Source organism: Galeopterus variegatus, unplaced genomic scaffold (genome assembly GCF_000696425.1).
Source record: "Galeopterus variegatus unplaced genomic scaffold, G_variegatus-3.0.2 Scaffold5656, whole genome shotgun sequence".
Classification (NCBI taxonomy): domain Eukaryota; kingdom Metazoa; phylum Chordata; class Mammalia; order Dermoptera; family Cynocephalidae; genus Galeopterus; species Galeopterus variegatus.
In genome coordinates, this window is record NW_007731767.1 from 78,428 (window position 1) to 91,608 (window position 13,181).

A 13,181-nucleotide genomic window follows, 5' to 3' on the forward strand; every position below is an offset into this window, starting at 1 on the left:
AGTGAGGCTTTCAGACCAACATGTAGACGGGCTGAACAGTGGGCAGAGGCCAGACCCTGCAAGGTCTAACTGGGCTTAAGTGGAAGCACAGGAGACGGGGCAAATTTATGTCTTGGAAGGATCGCTCTGGATGTTGAAGGATGCAACAGAAAGTTGAGGGCTGAGCACTGTAGGATTCCATTTATACGTCTTTCTGGAAGGGGTGTAACTGTAAGAACGGAAAGCAGATCTGGGGTTGGAGAGGGGAGAGGGGTTGACAGTAGGGGGCACAGGGATTTATGGGCGGTAATGGAACTCTTCTGTATCTTCGTCATGGAGGTGAATGCTCACCAGTGTGTGTCTGCTGGGGCTCACTGTCCGACCAGCCAGCCCAGGACTTGCTGAGGACCAGGGTGCTGTCGACCTCATCTCCGACTCCCAGGTGCTATTGGAGTTGCCTCTATAGTTTAGGCCCTGTCAGGAAACCTCACCTAGATGTCAGTCCTTGTTGCCCATTCATTCATTTAACTGGCGATTATTGGGCATCCAGTATGTGCCAGGCTCCCTGGGCACTGGAAACTCTCAGATGACCAAGACTACCCCTGCCCTCAAGAAATATCCAGGCTGGCCAGGACGTGGCCTCAACCCATCTGACACATTCATCAGGGCCTCGGTCCACTTCCCGATACCAGCTAGCCAGGTCTTGCCAGATAGAACTCAATCTCTGTATCAAAAAATAATCTTTATTGTCACTAGTATAAAACAAAGCAGATCAACTGGTCTCTCAGTATGTACAAAGTGTGGGGCATAAGACCATCTGGGCTGTCCCCATTTCTCCCACAATGCCCTGCCCCAGAGCAGTGCGCCAGGAGCTCTGTGGAGAGGAGTCGAAGGTGGACTGGGTGAGGGGCATTTTCTGCCTGAGGGAGGCAAAGGAGCAGAGGAGAAAACTGGACTTGGGGAGCCCTCCAATGACTCGTCATCCTGTTGCCACCTTCTGTATCCTATGAGTCCTCTCGATGAGCAGAGGGGGCAGGGGGCAGTCCAATGCCAGGCTGAGACTCGTGTGGCTTGGGTGGCAGTCAAAGGGCCACGCGGGTACAGCAGTGGCGCAGCAAGCAGGGCAGGATGCCGCGGTTCAGCTGGTGAAACTCCACGAGCTGCAGCAGGTCGGTGAAGCGGGTCTGTCCATCATCCATGCTGAAGTAAAGGCGGCCCTCCTCCTCACTCTAGGGATGGCCAAAGGGGATGGAAGGTCAGGGAGGGGCACGAGGCTTGAAGAGCCCCCCCCCAGGCCAGAGCTGAAGTCCCCATTTCTTGCACAGGGAGAAAGGAGACACACTGGGGGAAGGGAGTTCCCAAGGGGACTGTTGGGGAGGACGGGTTGCTGGGAGCCCTGTGTCTCTGTTGCAGGTAATCCTGGGACTCTTGGGGAAGGCAGGGATTACTCACAGGCAGGATGAGATAATGCTTGACCTTCTGCAGATGGCACAAAGAGAGGACAAAGCCCTGTGGGTTCCGCTGACTCTCCCGGACCAGGAACAGGCTGCCGGGAGACAGGGTAACATTACCCGAGGAGACATGGCTGCTGCCTTGACCCTGGCTCTCTCATCCCTGGGTCTGCTGCCCTGCCCAGCCCTGCCCCTTACCCGTCCACCAGGCCCTGCTGTCTGATGAGCCGCTGGCTCTCCTCACGGGAAATGCGTCCATGGAACCAGGGCTGGGTGCGGTGGATGGCTGGGGGGAGGGAAGCAAATGGGCAGTCACTCTGGGGAGGAGGCCCCCATTCTACCCTCCTACCCCCCCTGGCTGGGAGTGCTCAGAGAAGCCAGGGCAACCCACCCCTGGGGACTCTGGGCCATCACCCACCTGCACTGAGACTTGTGCCTGAGCATGGGGTGGGCAGGCTGAGGCGGTGGTTTGTCTTCTTCTGCAGAGTGATGGGGGACACAGGGGAGTCAGGGCCTGGTCATAAGTAATACCCAGAACCTCTAGAATGTAGACCCCTTTCCCCAGCTGAGAGGCCTCCCCTCCCCACCCTTCCTCCCTCTGCTCCATGGAAACCCATATGGAGAGTAGGTCCCCAGCACAGACACGCAGATGGCTGCAGGCCTCTCACCCTCCAGGCCTGGGCCTCCTCCAGGGCTGCACTCAGAGCTTCCCGGGGGTTCTCAATGACACGTCCAGCATGGCCGGAGAAGTCCATGGCCACCAGGGTATTATCTGAGACACTTCTCTAGGGATAGGATGCAATGGGGAGGGAGGGGTCAGAACAGTGCCCAGGTATGCCTGGGACAGGGCCTGGGTGTCCACCCCCACCTCATGCCCCTATGCACACTCACCAAGGGCGGGGAACCCAAACAGGATGGGCGCAGCTGGTGAGACTGTGCCTGCTGATAATTCTTATACAGCTGCATCCCATACTGGAGAGGGAGAAAGAGAGCCTGAGGTCAGGAGGTCCTGGGGGCTGGGCTGTAACACCCGCTCAGACCAGGACTCGCTAAGAGCAGGGCTGTGTTTTTGCCTTTCAACAGGAGCTTCCTGAAGCCACAGCTGGACTCCAGCTTTGGACCAGGGATTCTCAGAGAGCAAGGCTGTGATGCCCTCCTCATTCCAGAGATTTCCTCAGGGCAGAATTTGTCTTCTCTCGTGCTGGGGATAGCCTCGGGCAGGGCCAGCTCCTCATGCCCCTCCCAGGGCCTCACCTTGAAGAGACGGAAGGCGGCCAGCCAGCAGGTGCGGCTCCGCTCGTCCTCACAGCAGAAGACACGAAGCCCCTTGTGGCCATTCCGAAGCTTGTTGGGCTGGGGGAGAGGAAATTGGCTGGTCCCACATCTGCCTGTAGGACCAGATGTGTATCCCTAATCTCCACGGGGCAGGGCAGGACCCAAGGAGTCTCCCCAGCAGTGCAGGGTGTTGGGAGAAGAGTGTGAGTGTCCAAGATGTGTCCAAGATGAAGCTCAGAAGCCCCAGTCAGGATCCTGGGGCCTGAGCAGCTTCCGCTCCCCCAAGGCCAGTCCAGGCCAGGGTCTTCACCTTGACACAGAAGCCAAAGTCCGTGGGCATCCCGTAGAGCTTGCGGCCCTGGGTCACCATGTACACGTTGGACTCGTTCACATCTGCCACATACTGCAGGTGCCTCGGATCCTAAGCAGCACAAGTGAGCAGGACTTGGTAAAAGCAGACCCTATTCCTCTATTACTGCCCTCCTAAGCCAGGTGGGGAGATTTTAGGACCAGAGAGGGACAGGGAAGTACCCAAGGTCACACAGCAGATAGAAGTAGAGCCTTCTGACTGGGACTCAGGTCACCTGCCTTTTCTGTGGTACCTCCTGGTGTAGGTGAGATGGGCAGGGGCAGGGGAGGGGCAGTAAACTGTAGGCAGCCAGCCTTGGGGGGAAGGAGGGAGAGGAGCAGCTGAGGGTCCCAGGACCCAAGGGCAGGGGTTCCAACAGGGAAGGTGCAGCTCCTAGGACCAGAGATGGGGTACCCCGGAGGCTGGGGCTGGCACCCTCCAGACCTCACCTTGGAGGTGCCCTTGGTGGAGTAATAGAGGCCAGACCGTCGCAGGAAGCAGAAGAAGCGTTTCCAAAGCTTGCGTCCTGACCCCCGCAGCTGCAGGAAGCCCTGGATCTCGGGGAAGCTGCCTGCATTCAGAAAGTTCTGAGGCCAGAGGAGAGAGGGAGGAGGATGAGAGGCCTGACCTCCACCCCCACCCCACCCTCAGGCCTTCACAAGGAGGGGCTCCACCTGCATTTATTGTCCCCATTTAACAGAGGAAGAAACCCATGCTCAGGCAGGGAAAACGACTTGACAGACACATGGACTACAGCTGGGCTCTTTCCTCCATGGAGGGGAGGCACCGCACAATTCTGGGGAGTCATGAATATGCAGTGAGTGGGGGCGGGTCCCCTCACCTGAATGAGGTCTTCATGGGATATGCCTGTGTGTCCATCGAGGCAGCTGGAGACCATCTTTTCTGGGAACAGGGAGTGCTGGGGGGAGAAAGGGGTCGGGATCAAGGCTCAAGGGTCTAGGTTGGGGATCAAGGTGTCCCAGCACCCAGACCCCCAACCCCACCCCCCACACACACTCACCGGGGAGCTCTTGAACAGTTCGTACTTGGCGAAGTTTTTCCGGAAGACAAAGCGGCTGTCTCCCCCCACAGGCCAGGCGGCCTGCACCTCCACCACGGACTCGTGATCCTCCAAACCCCGCTCTGGAGTCGAGGGCAAAGAGCAGGGGTGAGTGCAGACTAGCCACGCCTCCCGACGAGGCCCTGCCCCCAGCTCAGGCAGCTCCCTGCACCCCTACTCACCCAGCGCTAGGTGGGGGTGGCACTCCACCAGCCCCCAGTTCTCGTCACTCAGGGCGTGAGCTCGCTGCACCAGCATCTCGCTCACATAGCGAGCAGTGGCGCCCACGGCCACCTCCACTGACCGGCAGGCCCCGTCTTCACTGTACACCTTGACCACCTGTGCCCAGGGATTGTGGATGACTTGAGGAGGGCAAAGGATGATTCTCCTTCTTCTCTGCTGCTGTATCCTCAGGGACCCCCAATCAAGATCCCCCCACCTCCACTGGAGTGGAGCTATATCTACTCCAGGCCCAGAGCACCCCCAAATCCGTCTTCCCTTTTGCCAGACAACTCACATGGGGGCGGCTGGCATCTCTAGGGAGTAGCCCCCTTGCACTGGAGGGCCCCCCAAGAATGGGGGTCTGTGAAGGAGGACTGCAGAGCTCAGGGAAGGGGTTGGGGATGGAAGGCAGAGAGGTTGCCCGCAGCTCCTCCTCTCGAAGTTTCCTGTGGTGAGGGGAGAGAGAAGAAGGGAGGGGAGAAATGCTTGTGTGCATTATCCAGTGCTGGCCTTCCCCCACCAGCCCCTCCCCAGCCCCATCACCCCACTGTACCTGCCGGCTGGGATGGGCAGAGGCTGGGACCTCTTCACTTCCCCAGACAGAGAGGTATCAGGGGGCGGGGGAGTCCCAGGAGGGGTGCCGGGGGTTGGGCACAGGTCTTCCGGGGAGCTGCTGAGATGAGGTGGAGACAGATCCAGCTCCATGACATCTACAGGAGAAAAAGGGGCTGAATGCAGCCTTTCCTGTGCCCCTGTCCTGGGGAGAGGGACCTGGAGAACCAGGTCTCCTGACCTCATTCAACTGTCAGGGTGCCCCTCAGAGTTCACACAACACCTCATTTCTCCCCTCCAACCGGAGTTTCCCTGGAACCCTCAGGGAAGGATAGGGAAAGAAGCCCATTTTACAAAAAGGGACACTGAGTCCCTAAGAAGGAAGCATTCTTCCCCCCAGTGACAGGTGAGTTGGGGAGGAGTGGAATCTGGTGTTTGGACACAAGTCCAGTGCTCTTCTGTTAGCCCACAGTTGCTCGGAGGAAGAGATAACACCCCCCCCCCAAGTCTGGCAGCAGCAACAGACTCCACAATCCACAGACTGTCTGGGGCTCAGCTCTCAGTGTCAGGCCAAGGGCCACCCGCTGCCTCCAAGCATGGAGTACTCATTCCTCTGGGCTCTGCCCCAGGTTTTTCCAGCACTTTGTTGCCAGAGCTTGTTGTGGCAATGCCTGCCCAAGTGATGAGTGATGCACAGAAGGGGAGAAGGAAGTGGGGAAAGACAGGAACCAGGAGGACAGACTCAGCTTTGGAGGGAGGGGCCCTTGTCCTAGCATCCCCCAAACATTTTGTGTCCTCCCCAGACCCTTCCTCCTGCCCAATTCTTTCCTGAAGCCCCAATGCTGAAGCCACCTCCTCTGGATTTTCCTGGATTTTCCACATCCAGACTGAACAGTTCCCTCTCAGTACTGTGCTGGGGCCTCTGCACCAATTACTGTGCACCTGTCTTATCCACCCACTGGTCTGAGGGCACCTGGTGCCCCCAGGCAGGGCCAGAGTCTTACCCATGTCTTCTCACCCACAGGTGCTGCACAGACACTCAGGACGAGTAAGGATAGGAGAGAGCAGGCAAAGATGCCCACTGGGGAGTGCTGGCCCCTCCTCCACAGGAACTAGGCAGTCCCCTGTGGCTGTGCTGAGACCTGGGAGAACTGGGGAGAATTGACCAATCCCAGACCCCTGCCTGCTCTCTAGGATACTGGGCCAGTACTGTGAAGCCACCTGGTGCATCTGGGATTGACCCCCCCAGGATGAAGCAGGCATCTGACCCTTCAGCGAGGGCATGAGGGGTCTGGGGGGACAGGTGAGTCAGGATGGGGCAGGGCAGCACTGCCTGGGGCTCTCCATTCAACCTTGACTCATCCGCACAACTTCCTGGCTTAGGAGAAACACAAACAACCCTGCCTCTGACCTCCACCCCCCCCACTCCTCAACCTACCTTCAGCCTCAGAGGACTGGGGGAGGCACAGGGCAGGGAACAGGATGGGGGAAAAGCAGGACTCAGGCCTGAGGCTTCTCTGACATCACCTCCTCCTCCCCACCCTTGGCCTACCTCCACCCAGGTGGTACCTGCAATTTGCCCGCCCTCAGTCCCAGGCCACCACATAGCCCTGAGCCCCCTGGCCCAGGAAGGAGAAAGGAAACGACCAGCCTGGATTCAGAGGCCTGCCTGGAGTGAAGCCAACCTTGCAGTGGTGTCCCCCCACCCACCCAAAGTGGGGCTCAGAGCCCCCTATCCTGTGGCTCTCATTCTGCTGCTGGGTGCCCCTAGCACCCAGAACGCAGCTGGCCTGGGGGACTTATCCAAGTCACCCAGGGGGAGGAGGCTACTCCTAACATACTGTCCCCGGTGTCCTGGCCAGAGAGGTACTTTGGAGCCAGAGTGAGAAAAACACCCAAGGCAGACAGAGCAGAAGCCCTGGAGAGAGCCAGGGAGGGGTTCAGGGTCCTGCCCAGAAGAGCAAACCACACTCACCACCCAACATCAGCCGACCAGCACATCCACACCAAAACAATGCCCCACTCCTACCCCATCTCACCGCCTGGCAAACTGCCCCGCCACTTCAGTTCAGGGAGGACTGGGACCACACCTTCCCTGACGTCAGAGACCAACAGTGGGTGGGAGAATCCCAGACGGCAGTGTTTGGAAGGGGGGCAGTAATCAAATCAGATCAGAGGCTGGCATCAGAGGTCGGGCAGGGGTCTGGCCTTCAGCTCCCTTCACCCTGCCCCTCAGACCCTCCCAAAGCTAGAGGGGAGTGGGACAGCCAGGACCACAGAGTTGAGGTGGGAAGAGAACAGGGTCCTAGCTGCAGGCCTGGGCAGCACCCCACCCAAGAGAGTTGAAGCTTTCACACTTGGGCCTGGGACAGCCTTTGTTGGAGAAACTGACCCCCCAAATCAATTTGTCCCCTCAGCACAACTCTAAGCCATGGCTTCCCCAACTGTCTCTCCTGCCCCAAGGCTCCAGCCCCACCCTCGCTCCCGCCCTCTCCACCTCCTTGTTTACTTCCTGAATCTTGCCCCACCTGGCTGGCACAAAGGGCGGGTGGCAGGGCCAGTGTTCAGCACCAACAGAAAACAAGGCCATGTTCGATGCTTGCCAGGGTGGGGGAGGGGCCGAGACCTGGGCTGGGGGTATGGCCCAGGACTCCACGCCCGCCCCCATTAGGACTTACTGCGGGGGAAGGGGAGCGTAACCTTCAGGGAGCTCTTAGGGTGCGGGGCCCAGGTGAAGAGGTGGGAAACCCCTAGGTGAGCCGGAGTTGAAGGGAGGGCCCGGAACACTGAGGTCCCGCCCACTCCCTCACTCAGGAAAAGACACCCAATGAGAGAAGGGGGGGGCAGCTCTTTTAAAGTTCAATTTGGGAAGAATGCTCGAGTGTCTGTGGGGTTAATCATTACAGGCTGCTTGCCTTCATGGAGGTCCCCCCACAGCAGGATTTTAGGAGGAGAGGGGAGAGCAGAGTCCAGGACAGGCAGACCAACTGGGGGCCTTCCTGGGGGACAGTGGGGTGGGGGGGGCTTCCACCTAGCCAACAGGTGCATTCTCGTATTTCCCAGCCTCATCAGACAAGACCACCTGCCCCCGCCACACACACACAGACACACAGACACACACACACTCTCTCTCTCTCTCCCTCCCTCCCTCCCCCCCCAGCCCCATTCACTGAAGACCCCTCAGCATCCACCCCGGTAGCCTTCCTCGCCCACTTTATTCTGAAGCCGGCTGGGACCCCGTGGCCCACCCCATGCCCATCTCCCAACCGAGGGCAGGCCGCTGTGTTCCCGAGCCCAGCATACAATCTGGGGAGACAGAGCTTCAGCAATTTCGAGAATCCCTTTCCTCTCCTGTCCTCCAAATTGGAGGGTGCCTCCACCCCCACACCCGCCCTTAGACACGTCCGTCTTCGGCGAATCTTGGGAAACCCAAAGCGGAGTAAGATGGAGCTGAGCAAGGGAGCGAGGGCAGCTCCCTCGGGACCTGGGGCTCTTTCTGGACGTGTGGGGAGGGGCCGGTTTCAGCGGGAAAGCCGAGGCTCCCGGAGCAGAGACTCCGAGATCGCCCTTCCTATCCCGGCCACCGGTCTGTGTGCGTGTTGGGGGTGGGGGAAGGGCGCGGGGAGAGAAGGAGGGGGTGGGGGAGGGCAGGAACGAGAATAGGGGGAGACTGAGGGTGGACGGGGAGGAGGGGGCGGCACGGGGGCTGGAGGAGAAGAGCAAGGGAGCGGCCTCCAGAGCAGCACAGCAGCAGGTCCAGTGTGTCCCTACCGACCCCAGGCCTGCCCGTGCGTCCCCCCCCAAGATGAAGGGCCCACTTTGGTCCTTACCTGAACCCTGGGTGTCGGTACACCTGGCTGGGGCCACCGGTTTAGGCAGGGAGACGCCAGGCCCTTAACTACCTGTCCCCCCCACTTGCCCCCGCCCCTGGCCTGACATCACCAAGGGGGGAAGGGGAGGGAGAGAGCCGGGCCGCCGCCTGTCCTCCCACCTGGGCAGCCAGCCAGCTTGGCCCAGAGACGGGCACAGCCTGGGGCCCTGACGTGGCTGGAGGTAGGGGCAGGTTGTCGTCTGAGACCGATCTCGGTCCCCTTACCTGAAGGAGTCCCAGCAGGAGCAGCAGGACACCGGGTCCAAAGTCTGGCTCTGTCTAGGGATCCCAGATACCAGGATTTGACGTCGAATGCACTCCCGCCCCTCTACAGGTGTTAGGAGGGTGTCCAGCAAGGTGGGGGGTCCCTGTGTGTCCAGATTCCAGGCCCAAGGAAACTACAATTACCTTGGGCAGGTGGGGGCGGGGCCGGGGGCGGCGCGGGGAGCAGGAAGCACAGGAGGCGGAGACTCCCTGGCACTCCACGCCGACTGGGATTGTTTTCGCCCGTCCTAGCCTGGCAGCAGGTGCCGGCGGAGAGTACAGGTGCCTGGGGAGAGGCGGGGAACAGAGGCGAACAGAACAGGCTTGAGAGCGCAGATCGGGAAGAGTCCTGACGACCTGGGAGGGAGGGACGGGGGCCTGATAGGTAAGGGGGGCGGCCCCGCCCACTCTTCATTACGCCCCTCCCCAAACCGGGTCAGTTCACTGGCCAAGCTAGGGGGCCTGTCGCGGCTCTGCGTCGCACCCACTGGGGCAAAGGGCACTTTGGAAAGAGGGAAGCCAGCCAAAGGGGCGTCCAGCAACATGGCCTGCCCCTTGACCTGCAGCCACCGTCTGGCCACCCAGGCTGCGCCCTGTCCCCTCAGAGGCACCCAGGGTATGCCCTCCCTTCTGAGCAAGGTCCAGGGTCTCAGCTTCCCCTTTTAAGGGGTTAGGCAGGGTCGCACAGCGGAAGGAGCCACGGTCACACGGGCAAAGCTCTGGCCCGGCTACCAGGACACTCCTCTTAGAGCAATCACTTCAGCTCTCTCGTTCAGCACTCGCAAAGGCTGGGAGACCAAGATAAAGGCAGCAGCCACCTCCCAGCTTGATGTGGGTGACAGTTAGAAAACAAACAGTCCATAGGGAGATAAGAGGCCTGCCCTGGGGAAACACAGAGGAGTGGCTCCAGCTTCAACTTTCTCCAAACTGAGTTTTCCTCGAAAAACCAGTATAAGTAGGCCAAGCAAAGGGGAGGGGGAGGGGCAAGGTCACCTGGGCCACCGAGCAGCTTGTGCAAAGACAGAGTAGACAATTTACTCATTCATTTATTCAACTAAGTACCCACAATATGCCAGCCCCATGCGTGGTGCTGGGGATACAGTGGTGAGCAACAAAAACAGACCTCACCCTCATCCTCATACAGCCCAGAATCGCGCAAATAAGAAACGACGGTGACAACCATGCTGGGAGAGTGACTCACGCAGAGTTAGGGAAGACTTCTCTGTGGAAGTGACAACTGAGCAGAGGAGAAGTTGGCTGGGGTGGGGAGGGATTGGGATTGGACCTTGGCAAGAGGGGACGTGGCGTGCAGAGGCAGAGTGGGGTGGAGGAGAAAGCAAGGAGATGATGCCACACAGGTAAACCTGGACAGGTGTGCTCAAACGCAGCTGTGCTTCTGAAAGTACGGCCTGTGACCACCTACCTCCAAATCTCCAAATCTTATGTAAAAAACACATGCTGAGGCTCCTCCCCAGACTCTGAAACCCAGGAATGTGTGGTACTGACAAGCCCTTAGGTGGGTATTCTGCAATCCAGGTTGGAGAGGCATCCATCCTGTTTGTCCAGACTGGCAAGAGTAGTGGGCAGAGGTCAGACCCTGCAGAGTCTATCTGGGCTTAAGGAGAGGCACAGAGGAGTGGGCAAATTTAAATTTTGGAAAGACCGCTCTTGATATTGAAGGACAGATTGGAGAGAGAAGCCAGTCTCGGAGGGCTGAATACTATAGGATTCCATTTATATGACTTACTGGAGGTGCAGAACTATCATGACAGAAAGCAGATGTGGGGCTGGGGAGGAGGGAGAGCAGTTGACAGTAGGGGCACAGGAACTTGTGGGAGGTAATGGAGCCATTTCTGGTGGTGGATACACACCTGTGTGCATTTGTTAGGACTCACAGGAGGGTACACTCAAGAGGATGAATTTTACTGTGTATAAATTATATCTGAATTTTTTAAATATAAAAGGAAACAAAAAAGAATGCATTTATAGATAAATGGGAGAGAATCAAGAGTCCAACTATAAACCATTATATTTCTGGTCAATTGATTTTTGACAAAGGTGCCAAGACAATTTGATGGGCAAAAAAGATAGACTTTTTTGTGTGTGTGTGGCTAGCCAGTATGGGGATCTGAACCCTTGACTTTGATGTTATCAGCACCACGCTTCCCCAAGACTGGCCAGCCCAGTCTTTTCGATAAATGGTGCTTTGACAATTGAATATCCACAAGCCTAGAGATGAATTTAGATCCTTCCCTTACATGGTGCACAAAAATGAACTCAAAATAGATCATATACTTAAATGTAAGCTAAAACTATAAACCTTCTAGAAGAAAACATGGAAGAAAAACTTCTTTGGCCTAGGGTTAGGCAGAGAACAGCAAAAGCACAACTGACAAAAGAAAAAAAACGATAAATTAGACTTCATCAAAATTTTAAATTTTGGCCGGCCCGGTGGCGCACTGCGCTAGTGCGCCGCTTGAGAAGCGCGGAGGCGCTCCCGCCGAGGGTTCGGATCCCACATACAGACCGGTTCCCGCTCACTGGCTGAGCGAGGCACGGGGGCAACACCGAGGGTTGCGATCCCGTTGCCGGTCCCGGTCCGGTACGGGGGCGACACTGAGGGTTGCAATCCGTTGCCGGACACGGAAAAAGACAAAAAAAAAAAAAGAAAAGAATAAAAAAAAAAATTTAAAAAATTTTTTTAAGAGGACCAGTAAGGGGATCTTAACACTTGACTTGGTGTTGTCAGCACCACACTCTCCCAGTGAGCTAACCGGCCATCCCTATATAGGGATCCAAACCCGTGGCCTTGGTGTTATCAGCACCACACTCTCCTGAGTGAGCCACAGGCCAGCCCTAAAATTTTAAATTTTTGCACTTCAAAAGACACCATTAAGAAGAAAAACTAGGAGAAAATACTTGTAAATCATATATCAGATTAGGGACTTTGTATCTAAAATATGGAGAAATCTTACAAATCAATAATAAAACAACTCAATTAAAAATGGGCAAAGATTTGAATAGATGTTTCTTCAAGTAATACATATGAATGGCTAATAACTACATGAAAGATGCTCAATATCATTAGTCATTAAAGAAATGCAAATTAAAACCACAATGATATACCACCTCACCGCCCACTACGATGGTTATAATCAAACAGACAGATAACAAGCATTGGTGAATATGTGGAGAAACAAATCCTCATATGTTGCTGGTGGGAATGTAAAATGGCACAGCAGTTTTCTTAAAAAGTTAAAAATAAACTTAACATACAACCCAGCAATTGCACCCATAGGAATCTACTCAAGAGAAATGAAAACACACATCTATACAAAGACACCTACGTGAATGTTCATAGCAGCATTATTCAAAATAAACAAAAACCGGAAACCCAAATGTCCACCAACTGGCAAATCGTTAAAATGTGGCATATGGGGCCGGCCCGGTGCGCCACTTGGGAGCGCGGTGGTGCTCCCGCCGAGGGTTCGGATCCCACATACAGACTGGTTCCCGCTCACTGGCTGAGCGAGGGGCGGGCGCAGCACCGAGGGTTGTGATCCTGTTGCCAGACACAAAAAAAGACAAAAAGGAAAAAAAAAAATGTGGCATATGCATACAATGGAATACTAGTCAGCAGTTAAAGGAACAGACGACTGGTACATGCTACTGCATGGATAACCCCCAAAAAACATTATACAGAGTGAAAGGAACCAGAACCAAAACACCACATATTGTGTGATTCCATTTATATGGAATGTCCAGAAAAGGCAAATTTGGAGAGACAGAGAGCAGGTCAGTGGTTGCCTGGGGCTGGTGTTTGGAGCTGGATGGGCTGCAAACAGGCAGGAGGGAGCTTATCAGGTTGATGGAAATGTTCTCTAACTGGATTGTGGTGATGGTTGCACAACTCTACAAATCACTGAATTTTTAAGAAATGAACAGTTTAAAGGGACACTGGAGTGGACGACCTATTAGGATACCATAGTGGTCCTCCAGGGGGGCAGCGGGGACCTAGGCAGCCTCCAGAGGGCTGGAATGAGACGGAAAGTGCAGGAACTAGGTGCAAGGGATGGGTGCACAGACCCGTGTTACCCCCATCCCCCAGTCTAAGTCTTATTGAGGGCAGAAAAGAGGGAGTAGCAGAAGATTGGAAAG

General features: G+C 56.3%; 1 protein-coding gene across 1 annotated transcript; it reads right to left on the minus strand.

Moving 5' to 3' along the window:
* Positions 1 to 700: 700 nt before the first annotated feature.
* GRB7 (growth factor receptor-bound protein 7) lies at positions 701 to 5,041 on the minus strand. The gene is made up of 14 exons (XM_008589789.1): positions 4,890 to 5,041; positions 4,632 to 4,782; positions 4,297 to 4,453; positions 4,076 to 4,197; positions 3,896 to 3,973; positions 3,504 to 3,641; positions 3,016 to 3,126; positions 2,685 to 2,783; positions 2,322 to 2,402; positions 2,099 to 2,215; positions 1,849 to 1,909; positions 1,629 to 1,716; positions 1,432 to 1,525; positions 701 to 1,208 (listed from the first exon to the last, which is right to left on the minus strand). Exons 1-14 carry the CDS (start codon positions 5,039 to 5,041, stop codon positions 1,062 to 1,064), a joined length of 1,596 nt encoding a protein of 531 aa, XP_008588011.1. The 3' UTR covers positions 701 to 1,061.
* Positions 5,042 to 13,181: the final 8,140 nt, after the last annotated feature.